The sequence below is a fragment of the Diabrotica undecimpunctata genome, chromosome 6, assembly GCF_040954645.1.
Source record: "Diabrotica undecimpunctata isolate CICGRU chromosome 6, icDiaUnde3, whole genome shotgun sequence".
Taxonomy (NCBI): Eukaryota; Metazoa; Arthropoda; class Insecta; order Coleoptera; family Chrysomelidae; genus Diabrotica; species Diabrotica undecimpunctata.
Window position 1 is genome coordinate 108238328 of NC_092808.1, and position 19569 is coordinate 108257896.

General features: G+C 29.4%; 1 protein-coding gene across 3 annotated transcripts in view; it reads left to right on the plus strand.

The window, feature by feature from the left end:
• LOC140443710 (proton channel OtopLc-like) overlaps nucleotides 1–19569 on the plus strand; it is a 127996-nt gene that overhangs the window by 91006 nt on the left and 17421 nt on the right. For all 3 annotated transcript variants that reach the window (XM_072535093.1, XM_072535094.1, XM_072535095.1), the window contains 3 exons: nucleotides 2812–2975; nucleotides 10298–10424; nucleotides 18083–18334. In XM_072535093.1, coding sequence (XP_072391194.1) covers nucleotides 2812–2975; nucleotides 10298–10424; nucleotides 18083–18334 — 543 coding nt within the window. The remainder of the gene's footprint in view (nucleotides 1–2811; nucleotides 2976–10297; nucleotides 10425–18082; nucleotides 18335–19569) is intronic.

Sequence of the window (19569 nt, forward strand, 5' to 3'; positions counted from 1 at the left end):
AATTTAATATCTTTGACATCCAGCAATATAATAGACAGTGTGATCACTACTTCCAGATACAAAATTTTCAAATTATTTTTAACTGTAACACCCTATATATTTGTACTATATTTTGTATAACACATCACAATCTTTCTTTCGATATGAGGTTTTACATACACAGCATGTTTCGTTGTGTATATATTTAGAGAAGAATTATAGATTTTATGTGTTTGCAGATTTTTTATTAGTAAATTTTGTGTATCTACTGAAATATAACAAACAAAAATTATAAAAATGTATTCTAATTTTTTTATCATAAATTAAAATATCATCGACAAAAAAAAGACTTCTACTAAGGTGTTATTAATTACTGTATGTAGCTTATTGAAATTTCATGTCTACTTATTACTAAATTGTTAATATTTTTTATAATACCACTACACACTTAAGATCTTTAAAATTTAAAAAATAAAATTGAAAATTACTAGTCATTAAACAAATTTTTTCCTTCAAAAAATTTGTTTAATGACTAGTCATTTCCAAAATTTGTTAAAATAACACCTATAAAATTTATTTAATATATATATTTTCATTATTATCCTGTATTTATTCTTGATTAATTATTTCATTTTTCATAATCTAATTATTTCATTTTGACAAAATGAATAATGGAGGGGTATATTAATTAATTTTCATTAAAAACTTTCCATTTGTAAATACTTATTTAAAAACTAATATAAAATAAACTTTTGTTTATTTTCATTAATTTTATTTAATTTTATTTAATTTTATTTAATTTTATTTAATTTTATTTAATTTTATTTAATTTTATTTAATTTTATTTAATTTTATTTAATTTTATTTAATTTTATTTAATTTTATTTAATTTTATTTAATTTTATTTAATTTTATTTAATTTTATTTAATTTTATTTAATTTTATTTAATTATATTTAATTTTATTTAATTTTATTTAATTTCATTTAATTTCATTTAATTTTACTTAATTTTATTCAATTTCACTTAATCGTATTTAATTTTATTTAATTTTATTTAATTTTATTTAATTTTATTTAATTAAATTTAATTTTATTTAATTTTATTTAATTTTATTTAATTTTATTTAATTTTATTTAATGTTATTTAATTTTATTTAATTTGGTTTAATTTTATTTAATTTGATTTAATTTCATTTAATCTTATTAAATTTTGTTTATTTTATTTAATTTATTTAATTTTGTTTAATTTTATTTAATTTTTTTAATTTTATTTAACTTTATTTAATTTTATTTAATTTCATTTAATTTCATTTAATTTTATTTAATTTTATTTAATTTCATTTAATTTTATTTAATTTTATTTAATTTTATTTAATTTTATTTAATTTTATTTAATTTTCTTTAATTTTATTTAATTTTATTTAATTCCATTTAATTTTATTTAATGTTATTTAACTTCATATAATTTTACTTAACGCTAGTAAATTTTTATAAGTTTTTATAATGTTTTATAATTTTTTGTAGTTTTTTATAATTTTTTATAATTTTTTATCATTTTTTATAATTTTTAAAAATTTTTAAAAATTTAAAAAAAATTTAAAAAGTATGAATTCAATTTAATAACAGTGACTAGAGCAACGTGTTTGTGTGTCTTACGGACAATAAAAACAAAATAAAACGGATGAACAGTACAGTCAAAGGATCCCCCGTAAAACAAACAAAAGTAACAAAATATCAATATTGTACAACATAATCGAGAAATTACCCGTAAAACATAAAACAAACAAAAAGGATTTCCTACTTGGGAGATTTTAATTCCATATTTTTTTATTTTAACAAAAAAAAACAATGTTACGTAACGCGTTGTTCGAACTCCCCTCCTGCCCCGGTAACGCACGGTAACATTTAACAAGACCCTCTCCTTCTAATTATTGTGTTATGTAATTTTAAAGATTTATGTAATTTAATTTTTATTGCGGTATTGTCATTTTCTGACTTTTTGAAAGCTTTGTTCATAAAATTGTACAATTTTTAGTGACAATAAAGCATATTTCTATTCTATTCTATATACATTTACACATAGGTTACACATAGGTAAATTATTATCTAAAGTTAAAATTTACTGTAACAATTACCGTCGTTCATCATATTGCTGTTTTTGTTTAATGCATTTTATTTTGGATTGATTTTCGGCTTAATTTTATAATTGTAGATACTGTGAGAAGACGTAATATAAAAAATCGAAATCGAGAAGTCGTAGATTAAGTGCAAAAACGAGCAAACGAAACTTATGAACGATCATTCACTATCACGAATCTTACAAGACTCATATAAATTTTTTATACTATTTGATGTGTAGTCTTCAGTAGTTGAGAGGACGCCAGAAACAGAAAAATAAACTATAAATTATAAGAAAATATCTGCTATTTATCAAGCGAACTGTTACAAAAAAAGAATGTCAGTACAAAAAAAAAGGATATTACCAAAATATCTATTTAATTTTAACAAGAATTACACAACAATCAAAGAAAATCAAAAGAATCAAAACAATCAAAGAAAATGTATTTCTTTTTGCAAAGTATAACATTGTTACTTTCAAGTTGAAGAATCTTTTTTTTTTGATATTGCATATTTAAAAAAATATTTTTCCACATGTTTCTTAGTCTTAACTAATATATTGGTCTAAATTTCGATCATTTTATTGCTTATATGATGAAAACAAAAATATTTGGTACAAAAAGTATGGTTTTATATAACATACAAGTTTTAACAAACTGATTAGTAAAATAAAAAAGTTTCAGTAAAATTAATACAGTATATATTTGTTTCAGCGTTCGGTATTGGAAGCATGGTCTACTCAGGTTTAGAATTTGGTCGATATTTCGAGCTCAAGAATAATCCTGAATGCAATTCAAATATCCTTCAAGCCCTAACTCCTGTTACTCGGATGGTCCTTACGTTAGTTCAAGTTCAGTTTATATTTCTAAACAGTAAGGTATTTATCAAAACAGTTTTTTAATATTGTTAAAGTTAGTATTGCCTTGAAATTTACTGAAATCTCAACAAGTAATAAATAACTAATTCAAATTGATAAATTTGTAAAGGAATGTACTATGGAATGTAATAACCTATGGACCAAAAGATTTGAATAAAACATTTTGGAAAACAAAAGGGCCAGAATAAAACATTTTGGCTCTGAGTTTCAGTTTTATAAAGTTTTGTAGTTATTATAAAGTAATGGATCAAAAATATGAATATGAAAAGCTTGTTTTTTAAGTAAAAGATTTTTATTAAGGAAAAAGTAGTCCGAGGCAGTAGACAAAGATCCAAGCAAAAAAGATAATTGTAGAAACCAGTGCAAGAAATATTTTGTCACAGATAATGAATTGTTATAACAAATAAAAAACATTTATTGAAGATTATCCATTTTAATTCATAATAGGAGAGTTCTAATAATTATTCTCTTCTGTGAACCACTATTGCTGCAATGGGGTATTTAAAAATATTGTTACATTCCATGAAGAGCTCGGTAGTATAAGTTGATTTTATTTGTTAGTAACCAAAATTAGTTAACAAAACATTTAGTAAATTCAAGACAATCTCTTTTAACAACACAAAAATACTTATTAAATTTAATTTTTTTTAACAAAGGATAAACAGAAAAAGATTTTAAGATAAAATTTTATTACACAGCGTAAAAATTTAACGTTACACTGGGTAAAGCTACGAAAACCTTATTCAAAGTAGCAAAAAACAGCAAAAGTATTGCCAAAGTAATCGCTAATATTCATTATTAAAAACATCGCTCGGAGAAGAAGCAGTAAAAGGAAGCTATACTGGACAAATTACTCTTAGTGGTTGTACCTATTACCTTCCGAGATCTTACCTTAGCATCATTGGGACTCGAAAATTAGGATATACAAAAGTATCATAGAAAGTGATGATCGCATATGGGTTTGAGCTCTAGATAATAAATAAAAAATAATGCATTCAAAATAAAACCAATGAAAATAAATTGTTGATAATTAACTAGAAAAGATAGAGTAATTAATAATGAAATCAGAGAGCGTACAGGCATAGACGTCGACATTCTTGAAACTATTTAATGAAAAAGACTGAAATAGTATGGTCGTGTCAATGATTTAATCACTTTAATGTTTAAGGAAAAAATTAATCACTTAAATGATTTCGAAAAAAAAAGAAGAAAATTTATCTTTATTTTTTATTATCTTAATCTTGTGTTTTACCTAGGACCCTTAAGCTAGCAGGGACAAATGCGCGGAATCCAATTTAACCTACGTAATATTTATTTACCTATTTTTTACTAATTTATTACCAGCCTAATAATTTTTCACTACCAAACCACCCTTAAGGGGAGCGATTCTGCTGACTTACGGTTAAAGCTAGCAGAATTAAAAAAAAAAAAATATTTATGATATATCACAGTGTTCTGCTAGGTTTTTACGAATTTATTACCATCTTAGTAATTTTTTACCCCTCAACTACCCCTTATGGAAAGTCAATAATTCTGTTATATGAAAATTTAAGGGGAAAACTCTTTTTTTTTCAAATTCACTTTTCCCTGCTTATATCTGAAATAAAAAAGTGTTTTTTATTTTTGCCTCTCAACTAACCCGTGGTAGGTTAGGTTAAAATAAAAAAAGTCATTTTCAAATACCACCGTGTGCTACACATCTTTTCCAATTCACTTACCCAATAATTCTGTTAGGTTGAATTTTGAACTGACAAAACAAAATTAAAAAAGGTATTTTTAATAACTTTTTTTTTGTATTGTACTTTTACTTCAACCTTTTACTATTTTTTGCTATCTTTATATTTTTCACTGGGCGTAAATTCCGCACTTTACGCTCTCATTTTGGGGGCGAGTATATATCATAATAGTTTAAACTATAAATAGATTAAAACTACTCTTCTTTATGGCGCTGAAACATGGAGAATTAGTGAAAAGAACAAAAAGCGAATAGAAGCAGTAGAAATGGATGCAATGAGAAGATCTTTAGGTATTTCCAGACGAGACCGAATCAGAAATGATGTAATAAAACAACGTATGGGAATAGAAGGAAATATAACTCAAGATATAGAGAAGAAACAATTAAGGTGGTATGGGCATGTGTATGGGCAACTACTAACCTATCTACAGAAACTTTGTCCGGTCCTCCGATTATTCGCGCCGAGGTGGAGTACGCTATAAAAATAGCAAAACTGGGCAAGGCCCCTGGACCGGATGGCATTACTACGGAAGCCCTTAAACTGTTGGATGATGACAACATCGACACTCTGGTAACAATCTTCAATGCCATATATGACACCGGCCACATTCCAACGGATTGGCTTTGTTCAACCTTCATAATGATCCCTAAATCACAAAGAGCGACAAGGAGCAAGGACCTTAGACTGATTAGCTTGATGAGTCATTTACTTAAAATATTTCTTCGCATACTCCACACAAGAATGTTCAGAAAACTAGAAGAGCTGAGCGGCGAGACACAATTTGGTTTCAAGAAGGGACTCGGGACGCGCGAAGCATCATTCTGCTTGAATACCCTGGTACAAAACTGTATGGACCAACGAAAAGATATAGTCATCACATTCCTCGACTACGAAAAAGCTTTTGACACCGTAAAACACGATGAAATAATAAAAATGCTACACAATGCTGATATTGATGAGAAAGATATAAGAGTTATCCAGAATCTCTATTGGAATCAAAAGGCACGTGTGAGGCTGAACAAATCAACAAACACAGAGGAATTCGAAATTTTACGAGGGGTGCGACAGGGGTGTATTTTGTCTCCTATGCTGTTCAACCTCTATGTGGAGAATGTTTTTGCAGAGGCACTTGAAGGCACTGATTGTGGTATAAAGGTCAACGGGTACCCGATAAATAACATTCGTTACGCTGACGACACCGCAATAATCACAGATAACGAACATGATATGCAGTTGATACTAAATAAAATAAACACCACAGGAAAAACATATGGCCTGAAGATAAATGCTGGAAAAACAAAATGCATGACAATAAGAAAGGGCGCATTTTTCAGAGTACAACTGCACGTAGATAATGCTCCAATCGAGCAAGTGAAAACATTCAAATACTTGGGAATGATGGTGAATGACCAATGGGATCCTCAACAAGAAATAAAATGCCGTACCGAACAAGCAAGACAAGCTTTTCTTAAATTTAAACCGCTACTTTGTAACCGCAATCTTTCCTTCAATCTCCGTTACAGAATGGTTAAGTGCTATGTATGGTCCATATTGTTATACGGCATGGAGACATGGACGTTGAAAATATCTTCCATTAACAAGTTGGAAGCCTTCGAAATGTGGACCTTGCGAAGAATGTTCCGCATACCATGGACAGATAGGGTGAGAAACGAGGAAGTCCTAAAAAGAGCAAATACTGAGAGAGAATTGCTCAGCTTGATCAAGGCACGAAAGATTGGATACCTGGGCCACATCCTGAGAGGGGAAAAATACGCAATCCCTCAACTAATTATCCAAGGAAAGATTGAGGGCAAGAGAGGAGTAGGTCGCAAACAAATGTCGTGGCTGCGAAATATAAAGAACTGGACAGGCGTAACTAACACTGGCGAACTTTTGCATGCCGCAAAAGACAGACGTCTGGCCTTAAGATAATTCGCCAACGCACTATAGGTGCACGGCACCATAAGAAGAAGAAGGGCATGTTCAACGGATGCCAGCAACAAGACTCCCCAAAAAAGTAGTAGAATGGCAACCGATAGGTCGACGGAAAAGAGGAAGACCCAGATTAGAATGCCAACACGGCTAAAACAAGTCCATGAGCGAAAGAAATTTAACAACAAACGACTGCGAAGATAGGAAGAGATGGGGTTTAGGTATCGGACAACGTCGAAAGACGTTCTAAACCGATGTATATATATATATATATATATATATATATATATAAATATATATATATATATATATATATATAAATATATATATATATATATATATATATATATATATCTGTATGCCGGAGGTAAAGGGCACTATGTCACAAATTTGTAATTTTACAGGAGAAGCGTTTTAAGTTTATTTTTGTGTTTGTTTATTCACAGGATGTATGTTAATACACATTATGTCACAAACCCTTGTCTAATTTATTCTTCAGATTATTATCTTTCAAAATTGTATTATTTAAAACACATATTGTGATAATAAACTTGATTTATTTTTAATAAAAAAAAAATTTTACACAATGTAGTGGACATAGTGCTGTTTACCTCTTCAAGATCTTTTGGGTCATTGTACTAGATGTATACTAAAATGCATTATACAAGGTTAAACTTTAATTTGTTTCTCCTTCATGACAAACATTACAGGGTAAAGTGTAAAACTTAATATTTGTTTACATTTAACGACCGGGATACTGTTAGAATACTAAAAGAAACATAATATATATCCCTCATGCATCAAAAACTTCTTCTTCATCATCTTCTGGGTAATCACTAGCGTTGTTAGATGTAGGTAATTTTTTATAAAATTTATGACATACACATGGTAAATATGGTAGCAGTGATATCAAGTCATCGAACTTTTGGCGAGAAATCAGTAATAAGTCATTAGTGATAGGCAGTAGAACTTCTGGCCATGTAATTTTTTCACTTTTTCGAAATCGTATCATATCAAGTTGTTTGAAATTATTATCATCAAAAGAAGTTTTCAAAAATAGCTTTACTATAGCCTCTCGACGAACTTGAAGATGAACACAGGCAGACATTAATACACGTTGTTTTTCAGTGTCAAGTTTTCTTAAGACAAAAGGAGCTTCTTTTCCGACAGATAATGAGTTGAATTGCTTGAAGTCCTCACATTTCATATTGTGTACAGTGTATTTAGTAGTTGTTGCCAAGGAGTCAGTATTGTCATGTTTGGCACTCTTTTCCTTTTCCTTTCAATGTGACCATATACAGTGCCTGCTTCCATATGAGTATGGCCCTTTAACAAAAACTTGTGATCTATTTGCGGGAATTTGTGGGAAGGTCTTCAAAATCCAGAAATATGCCATTACAATAAACGTATTTTTATTTTGATCATAACAGTTTGGCCATTTTAATAAATACGAAGCCATTTGTTTTCTGTCACGAGCTGCTTTACTTTCATCCCACATCATGTAGTGTACTGAAGAGTCGAAGGAATCATAAATCGTAAAATTAAATGTCCACAATTTTCTCTTATAAAAACTGATCTTAGAAGTGCTTACCTACACCTTTGTAATCAAAGCTGATGATACTGCAATGTACACAGAGGTATAGGATTTCATGTCCACATGGTGCCCTCTGCCTCTAAATAAAATGTGACATGATACTTTTTTTAAAGTGCTTATCTTCGTTATTTTATAACGTAGGACATAGTGCTTTATACCTCTGTGTGGAGAATTAAAAGTTCATTATAACTGCAGTTTAATCTCAATATTGACAAAAATGGACATAGTGCGCTTTACCTCCGGCATACAGATATATATATATATATATATATATATATATATATATATATATATATATATATATATATATATATCATAATAGTGAAGAGTGCGGTATCAATCATCAATCTAATATCCGATTAAGACTGCAGCCCCCACACCTTGATTGGCGGTACACTTCGCTCAGCTCTGAGTCTATGCATGTAAAGTTTGTTTAGCAGAAAATAGTTGACTTCAATAAGTGCGGTCGTAAATATTATTAAATTTATCTGACTTGGCAGTAGCGCACCTAGATTATTTCTGTGGGAGGGGATTTTTGATTGGGCACCGAATTTTTTTTATGCTATTTTTTTATGCTACCTCTATTTTGAGGCCTTAAAATTTGTGAGTAACAGTGTCGCAATAGTGCCCTGGGGGTGGGGGGGGGTTTAATCCCAAAACCCCCTTCCAAAAATGTACTCACAACTCGAATCATAGAAAAAATTTTTAAACAGGAAAAATTTATAATTTTTGGAATAATTTTATATTTTCATATTTTCAATATTTAAACATTTAAAAAATAAATATTAGTTAGCACAGAGTACTATTTCAGAAGGTTTTTAATTAGTGTAGTTGAGGAAAAAATGACTAGGCTGATAAAAATATTGTAAAAATCTAGCAGAGCACTTTTGTATTTCCAAAAAGATTTTGCATTCGGCTAGCGTGAATGTGTAGCTTGTTAAATGTTTCCCATTAATTGTGGCTTGGGAGTTCAAAAATTATAAGAGTGGATAAAATTTAGTAAAAACCTGGCTAGCAATTTATACTTTCAGTTACAAGTAGAGTACAGTAAAATTGTAAAAATAGATTTTTTATTACTTTAAATTTTAACCTAGCAGAATTATTGACTCCTCGTAGAGGGTAGTTAAAGGCTAAAAAATTACTAGGATGGTAATAAATTAGTACAAATCTAGCATAATACTGTAGTATCTCATATTTCCAAAGAGATTTGCTTTGTATTCAACTAGCGTGTGTGGAAAATGTGTAGTTGGTGGAATTGGTTAAGTTGGCTAACATTTAGTAAAAACTTACCAGAGCAGTTTCATATTTTATTTATAAATACAGTACAGTAGAATTATAAAAAAACACTTCTTCACCTTTCGTAAAAACCTAGCACAGCACTGTGGTATATCATAAATACATATTTTTTTAATTCCGTATGCTCAAAAAATAAGCTACCGGGAACGTTTCCAAATAAGATTGGTTTAGGGGTGGAAAATTATCAGGGTGGTCAAAGTTTGATAACTTAACATAAAATATTTTTTATTTCAGTTATAAGTAGATGACAGTGAAATTGTAAAAGAAGTTTTTTCACCTTAAATACTAACCCGACAGAATTATTGACTTCTCATAAGGGGTAGTTGAGGGGTGAATAATTACTAGTGTGGTAATAATTCGTAAAAACCTAGCAAAGCACTGTGGTATATCATAAATATTTTTTTTTGGAATTCTACCAGCTTGAATATGAAGCTAGCGGAATCGCTCCTATTAGGGGTAGGTTTGGGGGTGAAAAATTATCAAGTTGGTAATAAATAAGTAAAAAATGGTTGTCAAAATATACCATAGGCAAAAAGTTTTTTTTTAAATTCTGATAGCTTGAACCTTAAGCCAGCAGACTTGCTCTCCTTAAGAGTGGTTTGGTGGTGCAAATTTATTATGGTGGTAATACATTAGTAAAAAATTGGTGAAAAAATATAGCGTAGGTTAAATTGGATTCAGCTCATGTGTCCCCGCTAGCTTAAGGGTCCTGTTTTACCGATATATTTTCTGTGTTCTATTTTAACCCTTGTATTATTTTTTAGGATATTGACTTTAATAAGCACAAACTTGTAGCCAGGTTCGGTATAATGCATATGATAGCTACTAACTTATCGGAATGGTTGTATGTTCTGGTTGAGGAGACCAAACACGAAATTGTTCATTTATCAGGTATATAATTCATTAATAGCTTTTATACAAGGTTTTATGAAGTAAAATATTCTTTTTATTTTAATTAAAATAATTGATTTTTACAATTCCAAAAAAATGTAAATTATCCTCAATCGCAAACTTGGAACCCTTCGACTACAGGTGTAAAACCGCTTCATAGTAGGAGTTTAGACAAACTATTTTGTTTCTTGTGTGAACACAAATGCGAATTTTAACACGCTATCTACATTTACAATAGTAAAGTTTGTTGTGTATAATAATAACATGAAAATTCAGCTTATTTTTTCAAATCACTATTGATGGACATAGCGTACACGTGCAAGTGACAAAATTATTTTATCACGATAGATGTTATGTTCTCCGTTATTTTATCGTCGCCGTAATCTTTCTTCTGGGACGACTATTCTCAGTATAGTAGATAAATTTGAGTGTACTGGTTCAGCAAATAATCATTTAACACTAATACATCGACGAAACGCAGGATCTGCCGAAAACATCACTGCTGTCCGTGAGAGTGTACAGAAAAATCTGCGGCAGTTGATTTCACGTAGCTCACAAGAACTGGGCCTTTCACAGATCACAACTCGGCGAATTTTGCGTAGTGACTTATGCCTGCACTCAACATATTGTTGAGTTGCGTTCCTGGGACGACTTGACTTATAAGATAGTTCATTCGATTACATGAAATCAACTTAACTTAAACACCCATAGGAAAATGAACATAGGGTTCAATGAAATGATTCAAATATAGTCTTAAAAGAAACGGATGGTAAAAAGAGAAAAATCAAAGAAGCGGCTCTAATTATGCTAAATGAGACGAATTGTGTCGCGAATTCCTCGGCAGAATGTAGTAGGATCTGGTTACCCATATTAAAAGAGGAAGTTATTAAAAGGAAAATTCCAGTATTAGTTAGTCGGTAACATATAGAGGATACATCATTTATGTTTTTTAAATAACAAACATATAAAATCAGAATTTGGTGTTTATTGAAGGTAAACTAAATGCACGACCAAATACCATGTCGGGATAGTATTATGAGGTTTTTTCCTGGTTTTTCCCTCATAATTTACTATAGAATCACTAACAGGAGAATTTTACTGTTATCATGGCATGTATTTGTCTTTTTAAAGACGAATTACATGCTATGATCTTTTCTGACGGATATTCTCAAGTTAAAGTTGATTTCATGTAATCGAATGAACTATCTTATAGTTAAAGTCGTCCCAGGAACGCAACTCAACAATATTGGCAATATCATTTTAAAGTCATCTACTTTAAAATGTATAATGTATGTCTGAATTGTCAATATAGATGAGTCAGATAAAATTAAATTATTAGAAGAATTTTTCAGTAAGTAACAAAAAAAAAATTTGTTTAATTTACTAATGTTTGCATTTTGAGAACGATTTCCGAAGTAGAAATTGAAACGTCAATAAACGTACTTTAACCTTTAATTGTGGCTTATTCCCATTTAAATAGTAATTAGTTTAAAATGCCCCAAGAAAATAGCTTCAGTACATTTAACCAGATTAACACCAGACACCAAATTAGAAGATCTAGAACCAATGAGGAAACAACATTTTCCAGAAGCAAAATGCGAAAATAATTTATCAAAACATCCAGAGGTCCATGCATCTTTTAAGGTAACTATTAACCAGTCAAATTTCATAAAGGCTTGGCAAAGAGACATCTGACAAAGTGGATCATTGGTTTCTAAGTTTTTTGTCAGCAAAACGATACCACCTCCGATGAATACAATAGTGGATTCTTCCAATTAAGGAATTAAGAAAACTCAGGTAAAAGTAAGGTTAGTATATTTCACCAAAACGTTAAATCGATGGGAAACTGTTTTAACACAATTTAAGAGGAAATTCAACAACACAAAGAATGTATTACGCTATGTATAAGTCAACATTGGAAATCTAAAATACAACTTGAAAATTAAAATTTTGCAAACTTTGGGCTGGTCTTTGCTTTCTGCAGGAGTGAAGGAGAGCATGGGGGAGTAGCTATTCATCTTAAACATGGAATATTGTAGAAAGCAAGACAAGATATTGATCAGATGGCTATACCTAGGGTGTTTGAGTGTTCTTTTGCAGAAGTAATTTTGAGTAATAAGGAAGTATTCATTTTGTGTGTGTATCGTTCTTCAGGATCTTGTATCCAGCAATTAATGGATGTTTTTAAAGCCTTGCTTTTATATATTTATAACCAAAATTGTCTTGTTTTTATTGCAGGTAATTTTAACATAAATTTGAGCATTGAAAACAACAATAAAACAAATTTTCTTTCCATGTTAAACACTTTTAATATAATTCCTTCAATTTTAGATTACACACGCATATTCGGAAGCTCTAGATCATGTACTGAGAACATTTTAACAAACTGTGAGTTTTATGAAGCTAAAGTATATATCTGATATACTTCTATCTAGTTAATCATATATCTGATCATTCAGCACCTTTAGTTGACCTTTCAGGTCTCTGACAACCATAATGTGAATATTATCAAAAGAAGGGGGTTATTAATCAACAAAAGAAGAAACATTTTAGATCCATGCTTGGAGAACAGTGGTGGAAACAAGTATTTAATACATCTGACAATTTTAATAAACAATGGGAAATCTTTATGCAAATACTAGTTCCTATTTTCAATTACTGCTTTCAAGAAAAAACGGTAATATCAAATAAAAGAAAGGTAACATATTATAAGAGCATAGAACTGAAACACTGTAAACAGCTCCTTGATTATTTATTAGCGCTTAGCAGGATAGATACTAAATATGTGGAACAGGATACTGCTTGGTTTGAAATTTAGAGATTCCTGAAAAGGAAAATTCAGAGCGCCTGGTATTTATCTACAAAAATAGACATATATTTAAAGTAAACAGCATAAAGCATAACTTTAATACACGAAGCTACAGTATCAACTACAATATGCCTGCGCATAGACTTTCTATCACAGAGAGGTTTCCGATGTACGCTGTGTAAAATTTTATAATAAATTGCCGGATGTGATTAAAATGGAAAACAATTTAAACAGCTTAGGCAATATATAAGCGATCTTATAATATATCTTGAACCATATTCGGCCAATGAATATTTAGTGAGATAGATAAAGGTTGGAGGAAACCAAACTTGTTTTTTGTTGTTTTATTCAATACATGTGATTTAAATTTTTTATCTTGTTTATGTATAAATATTTTAATTATATATTTTTATAACTTTTGTATCTTTTTTATATATTTTTATTGCTTTTGTATCTCTTGTACTATTTTTTATCCTGTTTATAAGTACTTTCATTATATATTTTTATTACTTTTGTATTTCTTGTATTGACACTATTCACTTTAACTGGAGTCATTTAAATCGTGTATTTGATTGTTTGTTAACCGATTGTTGTGAAAAAAGGTATTTCTATTCTATTCTGTTCTATTTAATTATTATTAGCTTAAGAGTTTCATGTATTATTTGTTGAAATCAGTTTATACCTATATTTTTCAATCTTAGTTTACGACGTAGCCTGCAGTTCAGAAAATGAATTATTATATTCTTAGATCGAAGAACAGTGTTCGGAACAACTAAAAAAAAAAAATAAATAAAGAAGCAAACATTTAAGCCAGTCATAATGTTTATTTAGCCGATTTTTGATAAAGCTAAGAGATTATCTGTAATTTTTAATTACCGGTATTTTTCTCACTAAATAATGTCTTTATCAAGAAATATTTTCTTCAGAAAGTTGTGTATAAGTAAGTCCGAAGAGAATTTGAGTTAACAGTAGTTTGTTCTAACTATAATCCCATTTACCCTGACCTCCTTGTTCTATAATGTAGGCCTCTAACTCGATTACACTTATACTGACCTAATTACCATCTAACAAGACATCTAATAGTGTTGTGTCTATTGATATTGACAGTCAATAATTTTAAGATTAATAAATTATAAAAATGTTATCAGAATCTAGTAATAATCAAAGTCAGATATTTGTCAGATAAAATTTTTAAGTTATATATAATTGTAGATAAGTGACAAAAGAATGTCAGCAAAGCAAAAAACGACTACTAATCTAATTAGGCGTTGATCAAGGTATTAAAGCAGGGTCTAAAATTATTTTTTCCTGAAGTTTCATCTGAAACTGCTACAGCTATCATTAATACCATGCGGCGATGCTTGAAACTATTTTCTTCTAACTGGTGGTGCTTTTTAAATAACTCAGTTATCAACATCATTCATGTATCTTTCAGCTTTTGTCAGCTGGTTTGAATGAACCACCACACAAAACAATGACCATGTTTTATTTAAAACAACTCAGGTGCGTACTAGAGCATCACACTGTTATCCTCGAGAATTTCTTAGAAAAGATATTTTAAAAATGCATTTAGTAGGTACACAATGAATAATAATGAATAGCCAGGGTCAGCGTAAATAGAGAATATTGTCTTCATAAAGCAGGTTCTTTGGTATATTTTATTAATAAAATTTTTAATATATGTTTCTTAAACTTTGTAGTTGCCTAAATATAAAATTACTTCTTACTTAAAATTTAATAAAGATTATTATTACTAAAGTATATTAGACCTCATATTCCCTTGTTTAATATTTGATTGTGGAATTACTTCAATGATATATATTGCATTAAAAAGTTTTAATAATATTTTTATGTTATCTTTATCTATAAGCTTCAGCAACTTAATTGGTGTATCTTTTGGACGAAAAGTTTTCCTTATTTAACATCTTTATAACAAATCATGGATTCAAGACGTCTCAAACAAGACAACACATATGCGGAAACGAAATTTAAAATAAACGAGAATCAAGAAAAGTCAAAGAAGATAATGCGGAAACTCTAACTATTGACCCAAAATGAAGAAAAATTCAACATGCCCTTGTGTCAGTTGGAAAAGAAACCCTCAAACCACTTGGAGAAAAAACAAAACCTAAGATGACAGTCGAACTTCTTGAACTTATGGAAAAACGAAGAAAACACAAAGCAAAAGACCTGAATAAATACAAAGAAATTCAGAGAAACCTCAGAAAGAAAATTCGAGAGGCAAAAGAGAGGTGGCTCTCCGACAGATGCAAGGAAATAGAAGATCTGGATAAAAAGTATGATAGCTTTAATTTACACAAAAAAATCAAAAATATGACAGGTTCTAGAAAACGTACAAGAACGAATATCCTTAAAAATGATAAAGGGGATATTATTACTGATATGAAGGAGAGATTATATCACTGGACCAATTACATCCAACAACTATTTAATGATGAAAGAGAAGAGCTGTCATTAGAAATCACCGAGGATACCGGACCACCAATATTAAGAGAAGAAATTATCTATGCCATCAAAAACACAAAAAAAGGGGAAAAGCGAATATTTAAAACTCATCGATGAAGATGTTATTGATGATGATGATTGAGTTGAACTCTTTAATCTAATATATCAGACTGCCACAATCCCCAGACAATGGCTGCAATCGACCTTTGTAGCAATTCCCAAAAAGCCAAGTGCAACAACTTGCTCAGATCACAGAACAATAGCTTTAATGAGTCACATACTTAAAACATTTTTGAAAATAATTTACAGCAGAATTGTTAAAACTCTTGAATATGAAATTAGTGACACACAATTTGGCTTTAGAAATGGTATGAGTACAAAATAATTTTGTTGTTATTGTCAACTAATATTGATGGAATGCTTTTTTTAAATATGTTACTTATTTTACTTTTCTGTGCATAATAAAAAAGTCGTGCCTAGATACCACGTCCTCAATTTCCTCGTACTTTTCTCTCATCTATTTTTCTTTGGCTAATTTTATCTCCCTTTTAATTTTTCTTTATAGATATCTATATTCTTTTTCATTTGATTTTATAAGTCGACGTTTTTTCATCAATTTTAAGATGTCTTCTTTTATACATTGTTTTTCTTAATTAAGTTATTTCTATAATCGTGGAGAGATGGAGATTTTGTTAACTTGGTTTTTAAATTAATTCCATACTTCCTCTGAATCTTTTAGTTCTTTTCCGATGTTCTTTATTATATTATTAAATTCATTTTTATTGTTATCTTTTATGCTTATCTCGTCAAAATTAATTATATCTGTTTTTGATGTTTGTTGTTGGATTCGTTTTAACCTTAGTTTAATATCTGTCACAAGGGTTTAATAATCCCATTCAATATCTGCTCCAAGAAATGTATTAATTTTTGACGGCATTTTAAAAACGCTCACTTACGAGTATTAAGTATAATCAATTTGGTTTCTTGAAGACCTAGGTTTGCTGCCATCATCAAATGGGACTTTCTATGTATATAGTCGTCGCTTAGGTAATTTATACCAGGTGTTTGCACTGACCATATCGTTATCATTACAAAATTCATACAATCTCTTTACTCGATCGTTCAAGACCATATAGACCTACAGTTTGACCTTGCTGACCTTCCACAATTTTTCCATTGACGTGGCCTATAACATATCAACTTTCATGTTTATTAAGTGTCTGTAAGAAGTCTAGATGACTCTTAAAGTCCCGCATTAGAAACTAATGTTTATAAAACATAAACTTAAGTTTATAAAAAATTAAACATAGGTAAAGTAGCTGCACCAGATAATCTATCTAAAGAAATGTAGATAGTTTTGAGAGAGGTAGAAACAAGTTAAAGATAGAGAGGGAAGCACGATTTTTGTTGTTAGATTTAGTTTGTAGTTATAATTCTCAAGCATACTGTTAGGGATATCTTGATTATTGGAAATTGTTGGTTTATATAAGCTCCCATTTTCTCTTGATAGTATATCTTCCCTACCGAATGCTATTTCTTATTTTTAGTTGCAGCAAATGGTATCGGCATTTGTTATCTTGCTCTAAACGATCTGACAACAAATTTTAGCCTATTTTTAGAATAACCTGAGCCTGAATGGCAAATAGGAAACCATCTGTTACCGGTAATATCTCTCTAATGTTAACCAATATTTTGAGGATGTGTTTTCTAAGTAGCTTTGATTAATTTCATTGGTAAGCCGCCTATGGAAAGGTGTCCCTATCAAGGTGCATATTTTTTCTCCTTTACACAGCTAGCTTATGCGCACTTTTTATTCCTTCCGTTTACACGGTGTTGCAATATTTAGTCCGTAAGTTGCGCGATGTAATGTAGTTGCTTCAGCTTGCTTTAGGTTCAGAGTGTCTCTCAGTGCTTAGCATTATTTCTTCAGTTTTTCTGTTTCCTATTTTTTTTCTATTATTATTATAGTAGAATATATTATTCAGTAAGATATCAGTAGGCTATATAAATCTTTAGAAAAATAATAGATAATCTTAACAAAAATTAAAATATTTGATATTATTTAAGATTTATACTGTTAAAAATGTATGCACTATTCACATTATAATATAAAAGTGCAAAGATTATAAGTTAAATACAGGGTGTGTAATTTAAAATACCTCACTTTATTTCTTCACTGTGCTAGTAATCACTTTTGATAATTGTAATAAATGTGATAGATTGAAGCATAAATCTATTTAAAACTTGTGAAAATTTATTTTTTACTATAAAATTTGATTGTAAATGATTTGATTTGTAAAAGTTTTATACCAGCTTAAATATTATTTTTTTTTTTAATTATAATTTAATAATAATATTTTTATTGAATATTGTCTATTTTTAGAACATCGAAATACAGGTAATATTTCGCTTAACAAAAAATTCTGCCAAGAGGGACTTGTGATGAGCTCGTTAGTGGCCAATGCCAGTCCTTTTTTATTCCCATGTACCATTGAATACAGTCTAATCTGTGCCGTAATACTCTTTGAAATGTGGAAAAGAGTCAAGATGACCGAAAAAGGAAAAGACGGAGAAAAGGATAAAAATGTCCGGTTCGATACGGGGAACCAAAAAGTGGCAACGCATTTTCAGTTTAGTAAGTTTACCCTAAAAAATAGATATTCTATATTGATAATAGTTTGTAGATTCTATATTATTTTATATATTTTTTTAAAATAAATATATTTCTTTTATAAAATATAATATAAAATTCATATATTTATTATCGCTTTTTGGTGTTTGTAAGCGTAGACATATTATTTTTTTGTGGCAATTGTTTAAACTTTAATTTTCATATTTGGTAGTATCACAAAAATAGTTACCTTAATATATGTTCTATCGAAATTAATATCTTCACAATATTTTCAGGAAAGTGAAGTAATTTTTATTTTTTTATTCTTCTTACATTTTATCTGAGATGTTCGAAGTAAAAAGTTTTTGGTCAAGAAAGTATTTGGTCAATAAAGTTTGTCAATATTGTTTTTATGATAACATCTACCTACTACTTATTTTATCAGACATGATAATATGTACCAGAAGAAGAATATGGTTAAAAAACGTAAGGAAATGGTTCTCCACAACAACAACTAAGCTATTTAAAGCATCAGTTAATAAAATAATTATAGGTAGAAGGATCGCCAATATTCGAAACGAAGAGGCAACAAAAGAAGAAGAAGACTAATTTTCATAACTGTGGATCTTACTTCTATTTTCTATTAAAAATTAAAAAAAGTCTAATCTATATCACCATTATATCAAAAATTTAATTGTGTAGAATAATGGACCCTAATAAACTAGAACAAAATCTAGTAGTCCAGTGTACTTTGGTAAAAATAGGGTACACTCTTTTATTTTCATTAACACCCGTCGATTTTGATAAAATTTTGGAAGTATCCTCTATTTACTTAACCTTCATCTTCCCACGTAGGTAAAATTACGTGGAGTTCCATGTGGGTTCCATTTGTACCCCAGAGAAAAAAATGCGTATATTTAATTTTTATTATAAGAAAATGAAATAAAATCTAAAATTAACACATTTTTATTACAACAAAGGGTATATCAAACAAAAAAATAATTTTCATTATTTAATTAAATTAACTGTAGGAATAAAAAATTAATCTTAGGACCGAAAACTAGTCTGAAGTTTCTTGGCATCGGGTGCAAATGACTTCCTTGATATGGTGTTCTGCACATACAAAATTTTTACACCGCTTACAATATTGCCTTGATTTACGATCTTAATTTCGACTATATAAGTAGCAACGTCCACTTGAAGATCGCTAACAGGCTACTTCCATTTGCATCTTCACCAGCGCCAACTCTGGAACGACA